Source organism: Gossypium raimondii, chromosome 3, assembly GCF_025698545.1.
Source record: "Gossypium raimondii isolate GPD5lz chromosome 3, ASM2569854v1, whole genome shotgun sequence".
Lineage (NCBI taxonomy): Eukaryota > Viridiplantae > Streptophyta > Magnoliopsida > Malvales > Malvaceae > Gossypium > Gossypium raimondii.
The window spans coordinates 29281902-29294176 of NC_068567.1; the positions used below are offsets into that span (position 1 = coordinate 29281902).

Below are 12275 nucleotides of genomic sequence, written 5' to 3' on the forward strand. Positions count from 1 at the left end.
TTCTTTTATTTTAGAATACTTTGTAAAAAAGAATTAAAATACCAATTCACCCCCTATAGATATTTTTGGGCCTAGCACTAAAATAACTTACTTTTGTGAGGAGGGTCATTGGTTGCTAGCATGGAACTGTTAGTTGCTACCAAAAATAAAATATTTCTTTTGGCAATGTTTGAAAAATTTTGTTCCAATGAGAGGTTGGCTTGCTAATAGAGGGGTTAATATTGCTACTACTTGCCCTTGATATGGAAAGTACAAATTGTTGGATCATGTTTTAGTTTTATGTCTAGTAGCCTAAGCTGTCACACCTGAAAATATTAAAGGTTTGGCATAATGGAAATTCTGAGTACTTAATTAGAAATTTTTTTAAGAGGTTCTAGTGTAATCATGTGAACCTTAGGGTATGTTTGGGTAAATAGTTAGATTTTAAATTTAGTTTCGTCATATTAGAACTAAGAGTTTCTGTTAGTGAGAAATATTATGATTAATGGTATTAATAATACTGATTGACTTGGGAGTAAGAGAAGCGATGATGGAAACACCATATATAGGAAAGATTCTTCATTCTGATATTCATTTTTTTGTTTTTCTATCTTATTCTTCTCGGTTAATTTTGTAAGATAGGAAAACTAAGAAACAAAGTTGCATAAAAGGAAGAATCTAAGGTGTTAGCATAAATATTTGAGAACTTAGAAATCTAGTAATCCTTCTAACTCTTACATACCTTTTGATTTAAGAAAAAAGAAAGAAAGTCAAGGGATTCAACATAATTTATTTTGAGCTGTGATGTTTAAGTCGTAGATATCATTTATAACTTTTCTACATGCATATGGATTAATTTTTCTTACATATGTATATCTTCATTTTGATCTTTATATGATTGTTATATTTAGCCAACTAAGAAATAAGAGGTCCAAGTGATAAAGAGAAGGCTAAGTAAGTGTAAGCTGTGTTGACTCAGGCATTTTGTTAGTTAGTTTCTAAACTCAAAAGCTTTGTGGTAGTTACATATATATATCGGTATTGTCTTATCATGTTGTGGTTGACTTTATGTTTTATTGATGATGAGTTGAATAATCGTGGATGGTTTATATAAAGTATTGTTTTAAGTTGTATGTTCGATTATGCTTTTCAGTTCATTGTTGATAAACTTTCACCGGGAAAAATAATTATTGAGGAAGTTGGCATTGTCATGGTTCGCTAGATGCCATATTTGGTACAATATGTTGTGTTATAAATAAAATAATTAGTTGAATGCTTGTGATATGCTTTCCATAATTATGAATGATATGAGGAGTGTGGAGGGTTGTTTTGGTGGATGAAAGATGAAGAAATGTCATGTTGTGCACTCTGTGCCACGTGTTATCTAGCATTGCAGAGGTTCGGGCGAATAGTATGGAGAATGTATATGCATGGTTTTCGGCTTTGCGGAGGTTCGATTGAATTGTATGAAGATATATCACAAATAAATATGATAACCTAATGTGGGTTCTATGTACGTATGAGACTCTGCGGAGTCTAAGGCTTTAGGCATCACATGTGTAAGTAAGTCCATGGTCATGGCATATAAAAGTTATGAAAGATATGAAAGTCTGCCGAATTTAACTGATAAGTTTTATGTTAAAGTTATATGTGAGATTTCACCAAACGAAGTCCGTGACAAAGTTTGCTTGTATGAATCTGCTATGATTGTGAAGTTCTTCTATGAATTTGCATGTTTAAATATGCTTTATCTATGAAGTTTCTTCTATGAATTCGCATGAATGGACTGTTATATTTATGGATCTTTCTATACGAGCATGCATGTTTGAGTCTGCCATATTGTGAATATTCTTCTATGAATTCGCATTTATGAGTCGTTGTATCCATGAATCTTCTTCTATGAGTTCGCATTTAGAATCCACATTAAAGAGTCCGTAGGATTGTCTGCCAAGTTAATCCGAAATGACTCTCTCTCCATTTGGTGGGTTTATATTAAGATTTTACGCAACAAGTTTGTACGAAGAGACTATATCCTCACGATCTTTCACAGGGGGAATTCTCATGTATATTGTATTGCGCCACTACGTGGTTCATGCTCAAAGCTCAAATATAAGCTCTGGAAAATGATCTCACAAGTTTTAGCTAAGCAAGATTTGTGGCGAATCCTAAAAATTAAAGTAACTTATTTTAGAACTCACTAAGTTCCTTGTGAACTTACCATGTTTCTTTTCCTCATTTCAGGTAACTTCAAATTGTTATTCTTGGGGAATTAGTGAACTAAGCCAAAACCTCCAAAGCCTTGTGTGAGCATGACATCCTTTATTTTATAACATGTGTAGATATCGGGGTATCACGTGGTTTAAAATTTTTTTTTGTGCTTGTATAAGAACTTTTCAAATCTAGTTCAAAATGTAATTAAATTCACAAAATTAATTGGACGTATGATTATAAGAGATAAATTTTATGAGAAGTTGGTTTCATATTTTATGTTTTAACAGTAAAACCCTATAGATTTATTAATTGATTATTAAATTACTATAGCTTACTTTAAACGTTTTTAGAGTACTATAGCTTAGCTCAGGTGGTCGCATCCGATTATACGTTTGAGGTTCCTTTAAATGTTGTGATGTTGCTCGGGTGTAGAAGATAAGTTTGTTAGCTTAAATACAATTCGTACGAGTTTATATTTTGTTTAGTTTTAATAAATATTATAGGAGATGGGCCAGGACTAAACACGGTATGCAAACGTCACTTCTTAACCACTTGACGGTTATTTTATTTGAATTAGTAGATAAGTGTAGATTTTTAAAAATTAGGTTTTATTTTTATTTGAATTGGTATATTAGTATGGATAAGTGTAGATTTATTTCATTATTGTTCGATTTTATAATCCAATATTTGATCTTCCGGTGACCCCTTTCACTTCAGTTTCTCACGGGGTCGACATAAAATCAGGAAAACAAGCAAAAAGGAAATAAACCCTAAATTCTCATTCACTCACTCGGTTACTATTAAGTAAGAATCTGAAAAACCCTAGAACAATTAACCTTTCTGAATTTATCTGGTTCCAATTTGTTTTCAAACTTGTCGGATAATGGCGAACTCCGATCCCGAAGGGGTTGACGGCGTTCGGATGACATGGAACGTGTGGCCCCGCACCAAGCTTGAAGCCAGCAAGTGCGTCATTCCCTTGGCCGCTTCCATCGCACCGATCCCCCCTCACTCGGACATTCCTACTCTCCCTTACGCTCCTCTCCGCTGCCGGACATGTTCCGCCGCCCTCAACGCCTATTCGCGCGTTGATTTCCTCGCCAAGATCTGGATCTGTCCGTTTTGTTACCAGCGCAACCAATTTCCGCCGCATTATGCCATGATCTCCGAAACGAACCTGCCTTGCGAACTCTACCCGCAATATACCACCGTGCAATACACGCTTCAAACGAATCCCGACCCCAACAACCCTTCCAATGCTCCTCAATTGCAACCGGTTTTTGTTTTTGTGTTAGACACTTGTATGATCGAGGAAGAGCTAGTGTTTGCTAAATCGGCGTTGAAACAGGCTATTGGATTGTTGCCGGAACAAGCTCTTGTCGGTTTCGTATCTTTCGGGACTCAAGCACATGTCCATGAATTGGGGTTCACGGAAATGTCGAAGGTCTATGTTTTCAAGGGGAGTAAGGAGATTTCCAAGGAGCAGGTTTTGGAGCAATTAGGCCTCCCTGCTGCTGGGCGGCGGTCAACGGCTGGATATCCGAAAGGACTTCAAAATGGATTTACGAATACAGTTGTTAACCGGTTTTTATTGCCCGCTTCTGATTGTGAATTCACGCTCAATTCAGTGCGTTTTGATTTATTTGTTGTAGGAATTAGTTTTTCCAATGTTTGAATTCTTTTATTTAGTGGTCGGTTGATTTCAATGTAGCTCTTGGATGAGTTGCAAACGGATCAATGGCCCGTACAAGCGGGACACAGGGCGTCTAGGTGCACTGGAGTGGCCTTAAGTGTTGCAGCAGGATTGCTTGGGGCCTGCTTGCCTGGTACTGGTGCTAGGATTATTGCTTTGGTTGGTGGGCCATGTACTGAAGGGCCAGGCACGGTAATGCCATTAAATTTTTTGTTTAGCTTCTGAACTTTCACGCATTCCACAACTTAATGAAAGGAAGTATTTATGTTGCTGGTGGTGAGGCATTTGCCATTCGTTTTCTTATGAATGGTATTTAATTTTTGGGATGGTACACCAACAATATGTCATGGTTGAGATGGGTATGGTTTGTCGTGATTAGCATGAACTTTATTTTTCCCCCAATTTTGAATGTTTCTGTTCACTCCCACACACTAATATATAGGTGCATTTTTCTTCTCTCTATGGTTAAAACTATTATTTCCCTAAAGATGATGTGAAGTTTCTGTCTCATGTTTCTTTGGGGATGATATTTGATAAAAGTTGCAGGCAATATAAACAAGCAGACTGGCTCTGTAATTACTTTGTTTAGAGGTCATGTTTTTGTTAACATTGAGTGTGTGTGCATTTACTTTGTGCAATTGTTTTAAAACAGAGATTCTATTTCATTAATGTTATTCCTGTTAACTACCTTCTTTCTGTCTCCGACCCTTTGACGAACTTTTGTGTTAGCTTTATAGTTACGTAGATCTTGTCCCCTGAATATTTACTTTTTCTTTGGTGCAAGATGAATGTCGGTCTTAAATACCTTGTAGTTGTAGGAATGATTCATACACAACTGTGATTGAATTGAGAAAATGGAGATTGAAAAGATATTGATTTGAGCATTGCTCCTGATTTAATTTGTATTTCTTGGCTGTCATCAAAATGATACTGGTTTATGTGATTTTTGTAGATTGTATCCAAAGATTTGTCAGAACCTGTACGTTCACATAAAGATCTTTTTAAGGATGCTGCACCATATTTTAAGAAAGCAGTCAAATTTTATGATAGTCTTGCAAAACAACTGGTCGACCAGGGTCATGTTCTTGACCTTTTTGCATCTGCACTTGATCAGGTCTGTCTTGTCCACCTTTTAAGTTCTCTAATGAATCTGTCATTCCGTCTCTATGCAGATCTAGATTGATTTGCTTCTATATGCTTAAGTCATATTTTCAATGTGCCCACTTTCATCTTCTGTCCTCTCTGGTTAAACGTTGTATGACTCTCTTAATAAGGATGGATTCATTTGCAATTTTTTTCTCCTGCCTTCTAACTTATACTATGGATTAAAGAACCCGTTGAAGCTGATGGGGTTTAGGACCTAATTTATTTGGAAACCTTAAGTATCCTATATAATTTAAAATTTACACATTAGATAAAATTGTGGAAATCTGAGGACATGACTTTAATTTTGCCATTTTTTTTCAATTGGTGGCTTGTGATGAATGCCTTATTTTGCGGAAAACTGTGGATGCTAATATCTAGTCCACTTACCATTGGTACTAACCTTTTAGTTTAATGACAATTCCTATTGAGATTAACATTCTTCAAAATGTAAATTGTACATAAATATGTTATGTCTTTTTGTGTGTTCTTAGGTTGGAGTTGCTGAAATGAAAGTTGCAATTGAAAGGACAGGTGGACTTGTTGTTCTAGCTGAAAGTTTTGGTCATTCTGTATTCAAAGACTCTTTCAAGCTTGTCTTTGAAGATGGGGAACAGTCTCTTGGCCTATGTTTTAAGTTAGTTCTTGTGCCACATCTAAGCTTCTTGTTCAACTTTGAGTTTACTTTTTTCTTATTCATGCTGTTATAAATAACTATATAGTTGCATTCTTAATTGGTAAATTCACATTTTTATTCCAGTTCTAGTTGTCCTTGTGTTATTTGTTGGAGTTCTAGATGCACCCATATCTTAGTTGTGGCGCCATTCTGCACTAGGTTATGCTACTGTTAGAGAATGTAAAATTTTTACATACCTTGCTGAACTTGCAATTAAACAGAGAACAAATTTATCAAATGTCAGAAAGCTGCATCTGTGAAAATGATTAAACGCCAGTATTCTATGTTGGCATAATTATGTTGGCTTAATTAGTCTTCCTAAAGGTTTCAAAGGTGAGTGCTTGCATTGTTGAAAGTAGTACAAGTATTACAGTGCAGCAATGGGAGTGTCCTTGCTGATTTCTGTTAAATTTCCTGATTTTGAATTGAACATTGATTGCCATAAATGAACTATCTCCCTCCTATGGTTACCCGTTAAATTACTTTAGCTTTAATTTTGCTATTGCTTTAGGTTAATTTTTGTATCTGCATGCATTATCTGTAACTTATCTTTGGCTGTGGTTTGGAGACCCAGAAATATCATCTTAACTTTAGTTTAAAATTCAAACTCATTCTTTGGTGGACTACGAACAATAAGATAGTTCCTCTCTTTCTTAGCATAATATGGGAAATGCTGAAAGAGTGGTTATGAACTTAAGAATTTTTAGTCAAGGATGGGTTTCCGGTTAGGAGGTGCACCAAAGATCATCGCGAGTCATTTCTCTTTGTCATACTGATGGATGAGATAATGGAAGACATATTAAATATCTTGGTGTATATGCTAATTGTGTATGATTATGTATTGGTTGACCAGATCAAAGGGTATAAGGTAGGGGTTCAAGTTGATGTTGCATGGGGTGAAAGGTTGAAGGGGATATATAAAAGAAACTCAAGTGTGAAGGTGATAATTATTTGGAACTATTAGAAGAGGATGGTGGTGGATAGGAATAATTGGAGGAGGATTCAAGTGTACGATGTAAATGATTCCATGTCTTAGTTCTTGTAGCTGACCACAAAAATATTGGGATATTGGGATTAAGGTTTATTGGTTATTAATTTCAAACTCATTCTAAGCTCTTCTTTTCTTTTTAATTTTTCTTTCAGTGGCATGCTTGAGATAAGTTGTTCAAAAGAGATCAAGGTTCAGGGAATCATTGGACCTTGCACATCATTGGAGAAGGTTGGTCCATTTAACAATCTAATCACATCTCTTGCTCTAAACTGCAGATTCAATCTACTTGTATTTATGGAGATTTAAGCTGATTACAATGACTGTTGCAGAAAGGACCTAATGTTTCTGACATGGTCATTGGGGAGGGTAACACTACAACATGGAAAATGTGTGGCCTTGACAAGAGTACTTGCTTGACAGTTATATTTGATCTTTCATCAACTGATCAATCAAATGTTCCAGAAACTGTGAATCCACAGTTCTATTTGCAGTTTCTAACAAGGTTTGCTGCATAAACTCCTTGAAAGGCTCCTTTTTATTTACCTTAACATAAATATACTTGATTTCTTTCCTTGCTTTGTTCCTTTAGTTATTTGATCAGCCTTTTTAAAGCATGCACCTAGATGTTGCACATTAGCGCTAAATGACAAAAGCGCTTCACACCCTTTTAGGCAAGATGCATCTGATCAAGCACACACTTTTGTGTGCTTTGGCATGCTTTTTTATAAGGTAGTAGGTGTTCCCCCCCCCCCCTCCCAAAAAAAAAAACTGCCTGATTGAAGTTCTTAAATTCTTTAATTTTTCATTAACTTTTACCTTTTATAGTGAAATAATGGGACAATTTCAAACTTTCTTCGCTTCATGTTTTAGTGTTAAACAAGGTAATCATGCATATAGAAAAAAGAAAAAGTTATATGTTTTGTTGTATAAATTGGAGTAGTGTTTATTATAAGGATTATATATGTTAATCTTATTTTACACGCTGACATGCTTTCTCTGTCTAATACACGCATACAAAAACACACTCATTCTGGCTTGTTTCTCTTAGGTGAGAAGCTTTTTGTGCCTTGCGCCTTGGGCCAATATAAGTCTTAATGCACCTGTTGCATGCCTGCTCCATTGACTAAAATGAATTTGATTGTGATATTGTTTATCTAATTGCAGTTATCAAGACCCTGAAGGTAAAACACTTATTCGAGTTACCACTGTGACAAGACAATGGGTAGACATTTCTGTTAGTACTGAGGTTAGTATAGATTCTCTCATTTTTGTACCTATGATTGTTTAATTAATTGTCTAAAACAATTAAGCATACCCTTTCTCCATTTCTTCTATTTTGTGTTATGTTAAATATGTCCCATTTGGTCATATTTAAGAGGTTTTGTCCCCCTGGGATGTTGATGTCATTACCATGTGTCTTGGTCTGAATAGTTGATCGATCATGTCTGTTTGAGAAATTTTTTGAAATTAGTTTAAGCTGACTGCCAATGTCTCTCCATTCTAGGAATTAATACACGGTTTTGATCAAGAGACTGCAGCTGTTGTGATGGCACGAATAACTTCCCTGAAAATGGAGACAGAGGTAATTTAAAATGTCTTGGATTCTTTTTGTCTAGTTTTCCTGTATTTCTTATTAGGATGTATTCACTGTCGGCCTATATTATATAGCTGATACTTTCTGCTTAGTTCATTATGCTTTTATTTATCTAATATTCTCCACCGTTATTATATATTCCATGCTATGGATAAGAACTTCCTCTTAATGCTTTGCCCTATGTTGAGTGGTTCTCTTCATTTGCTTTTCTCCTACCCCCAGATTTCCCACTAGTTATATTTTCTATCTATTATTTTTTTGCTCCTTGCCAATACAATGGCACATTTAACTGTTGCTTGTGTCACACTTTTTAATAATTATTATGGCTTTTTTGTTTCATTTAGGAGGGGTTTGATGCTACAAGGTGGTTAGATCGGAATCTCATTCGATTTTGTTCCAAATTTGGCAACTACCGGGAGAACGATCCATCATCTTTTTCATTAAACCCTTGCTTTTCTTTGTTTCCTCAATTTATTTTCAATCTACGGCGGTCACAATTTGTACAGGTAATTGCTTCTTTGTTTCTAATTTCCAGCCTTTTTAGAATATTTAATCAACCTATGTTTATATACGAGGTTTTTTTTCCCTTTCCTTTTGTGTGGCAGGTTTTTAACAACAGTCCTGATGAAACTGCATATTTTCGCGTGTTATTAAACAAGGAAAATATTACTAATGCAGCTGTTATGGTTCAACCATCATTAATATCATATTCGTTCAACTCACCACCCCAGCCAGCATTATTGGATGTGGCTTCGATTTCTGCTGATCATATTCTCTTGCTGGATTCATATTTCAGTATTGTTGTTTTCCATGGTATGACAATAGCACAGTGGCGCAACATGGGTTACCAGAATCAACCTGAACATCAGGTATGTTTGTTCATGTTAAATCTGGAGCTTAATGTAAAAGGTTTTTATAGTATCATTACATTCATAATGTGCAAAAATGATTTTCAGTAAACATGCCTGATGTTGGGCTTCTTTTAACATTAAGATAATAAATTTGATCACTGAGTTCAAGATAAGCTGGAGCTGTAGGATATCTGATTTTGATGCCTCTCTAAGCCATAAATAATATTTTATTATTCTTGTGCTGATATTACTATGCCTACGAGAATTTTTATTCTAAACTACTGACAGTCTACAGAAGAAAACCCCTTATACCACCACCTTGTAGCTCAGAAATGGGAACTACAAGGTTAATCATAATGGTATTTGTTAAGATGTCTGAATTTCTCTAAATTGGAATATGCTTTGTTGGAAAAGGCTGGTGCATGGTTGTGTTTGTTGAAATGACTTGTCATTGTATATTGGACCACTTTATACGATTAGTGAAGTGTTTTATGGATATTTTATGATGTTTCGTTTTCTAAAGCTAAGTTATCATGCATATTATGTTTATCTGACAATGTTTTACTCTAAACACTAGGAAGTGGATGCCAATAAGATAGTTCTATTTTACCAGGCAATTGGCTTTTTTTATCCGTTAGTTCTATTTTACCAGGCAATTGGCTTTTTTTATCCTGGTTCTATTATTACTGACTTAAGAACTTTCACTGGTAATTTTTGTATTTGCTACTGACGTTCTCAAATTCATGTTGTGGTTTATAACCTAGTTGCTGTTTTTCAATGTCAATTTTTAATGTCCTTATTTTTGCACCTTTTATTCTGGAGAGTTAAAATTTGTCTTACAGAAGAACATGGGGCCCTTTTTCCTGGGACGAGAGAAATAGTTATGGCATATTTATTTTTCTATTTTTTGATCTCTGAATTACAATATTGTATCAGATCGTCAGGAATATGCCTGTTCTTCAGTGAAGTCTTCAATACTGCTATAGTTCTATAGTTTACCACCCAATTTGTAAGTTACTGTAGTCTATGATTCTATTTTCTAAAGCTATACTTTTCAACAGGCATTTGCACTTCTTTTGGAAGCACCCCAGGTTGATGCCCAAATTATTATTCGGGACCGCTTTCCTGTCCCCAGATTGGTTGTATGTGATCAGCATGGATCCCAGGTGAGCAACTTTCCTTAAAACTGATTCTTACTGGAGATATCAAAATGTGTCCTTAATTTACCCTTGTGAATTTCATCTTTTTTAAATAGATGCCAAGTATCACTTTAATCTGAATTATTCTTTAATTTTTCATCTCAATTATTCTTAAATTCTGCAAATCAATCTTTTAGAAAATCTGAGTACATTTGTGAACTGTTTGTACCAAATTCTCATAAGCTTGATTATTCAGCATTTCTGGTTCATAGTATCTTCTGTGGGTTTAGCTTTGATAAATTTCTTCCCCCTGCTTTGACATGATCATATTTCGTTCATCTCTACCTTTCCTTCGGTCCAAGGTTTAATTGGGTAGAAGCATATGGCTATCTTAATATTTCCTTATATAATTGTTGTTTTTTGATACTTTAACTCTGCATTTTTAGTAAGGTTACATGTGTTTGATGTGACTCAAGATGTTGGTATAAGGATTTGAGTATGGGCCACCAAATACATGGAAAACTTTGAACAATTGAATAACATTCACCCTGACCCAAATCGGGGTAACATAGGTTGTTTCATATTTATAGGGAATTTGATCAGGCTAGCAATAGATTACGGATTGTACCAAGTTTTTAGTTTTATTTTTCTTGGCTTATGGATTGTGTTCCTAGTTTATAATACTCGATGCAAATATGTTCCTATATTTGTTATTGCTGTCTTGGGCTGAGCTATCCTTTTTCCTTAGGACAAGTATCACTTTTTAGGTACACTAATCATTCACTATTTAGCAACAGTATAATGTGGCTGCATGCTTTGATCAAGTTCTGGTGTTCCATGTTGAACTTCTTGTAGACAATGTAACTGTTGGGTCTGAATCAAATGTTTGTGTCTTTGCCACATTTGAGTGCGTTAACTGAACTTCTGCACTTGGCCTATGAAACCAATTCTCTATTTTACCTTAGAGGGTTAAACAGGAACTGATTTTGTGTGTAAAATAAATAGCACTTTTTGACATTACTGAGCAGCTTGCTTATTTATGTTTGTTTTGCAGGCAAGATTTTTATTGGCAAAGTTGAACCCATCAGCCACATACAATAATGCCACCGACATAGCTCCAGGATCAGATATTATCTTTACAGATGATGTAAGCTTACAAGTCTTCTGTGAGCATCTTCAGAGATTGGCTGTGCAATCTTGATTGTAGAAGCTAGTCCAAAGGCTTGGGTTTTCAGAATGGGAAATTCCCTCGTTTTGAGTTATATGTTCTCTCTCACATCCTCAGTCTGATTCGGTTCTTTTCCTTTCTTTCCTTTCTTTCCATCAAAATCTCATGAAGCAGATTTGAAAAAGAAAAAAAGAAAAATAAGAATAGCTCCATATCATTCTTTGGGGCTGCGGGGAATGTATTTGCTTTCATGAACAGATACGACAATGGACCCAACAAAGAGGTAAGTCGAGTCTAGTTTTTCGACAATTTTAGGGAAAGTAAGGTATGGTTGAGGATGTAATTTTGAGGATCCCTGTTTCAGTACCAGCAATGTCAATTAGGGTTCTTTTGTAGCGTGTACTGAATTTCAGGTCATATATACACTGGTTAGGGTTAAGACTCCATTTTTAGGTTTTGAGGTTGAGACCTTAGTTAACGTTTGGTCGTTTTGTTTGTTTATATAAATATACATATACGTATATAAATTCGTTTCATCCCATACTTCCAAAATTCAAAGTATTCTACTTTTTTGTAAAAAAAATTATTATTGATTTTTCTTGTCTTGAAGTTGAGGAAAAAAGAAACAAATAAAGGACTAGAAAAGAACTACTTTGTGATAACAGATCTTTTTGTGCAAGATTCTCTACACTTTGAGGTGAGGCCAACAGTGATACAATTCAAAACCTAATCTACGGCATGAAAATGGTATGCGACACTCAAATTTAAGATTATAGTTAAATTTACAACATTATTAAATTATTGAGATAAATGTTAAAATTATACATTAT

The 12275-nt window shown here is 35.0% G+C and overlaps 1 protein-coding gene across 2 annotated transcripts; it reads left to right on the forward strand.

Annotated features, from left to right (window-relative positions):
* The first annotated feature begins 2823 nt into the window (after nt 1-2823).
* LOC105794024 (protein transport protein SEC23) lies at nt 2824-11997 on the forward strand. 2 transcript variants are annotated; one of them, XM_012622983.2, is made up of 12 exons: nt 2825-3817; nt 3902-4075; nt 4836-4997; nt 5521-5663; nt 6846-6921; nt 7023-7195; nt 7858-7939; nt 8198-8275; nt 8632-8793; nt 8893-9156; nt 10200-10304; nt 11332-11997. In XM_012622983.2, exons 1-12 carry the CDS (start codon nt 3074-3076, stop codon nt 11476-11478), a joined length of 2310 nt encoding a protein of 769 aa, XP_012478437.1. In that variant the 5' UTR covers nt 2825-3073; the 3' UTR covers nt 11479-11997. The 2 variants fall into 2 exon arrangements, with proteins under 2 accessions (XP_052484214.1, XP_012478437.1); XM_052628254.1 differs by lacking the exon at nt 4836-4997 and having other exon boundaries at nt 2824-3817.
* Nucleotides 11998-12275: the final 278 nt, after the last annotated feature.

Bases quoted from the DNA above. Each gene is read 5' to 3' on its own strand.
- LOC105794024 (XM_012622983.2), top strand. From the start codon at position 3,074: ATGGCGAACTCCGATCCCGAAGGGGTTGACGGCGTTCGGATGACATGG. The intron at 6,922-7,022 runs GTTGGTCCATTT...TGACTGTTGCAG, and splicing joins CTTGCACATCATTGGAGAAG to AAAGGACCTAATGTTTCTGA. The intron at 8,276-8,631 runs GTAATTTAAAAT...TGTTTCATTTAG, and splicing joins CCCTGAAAATGGAGACAGAG to GAGGGGTTTGATGCTACAAG.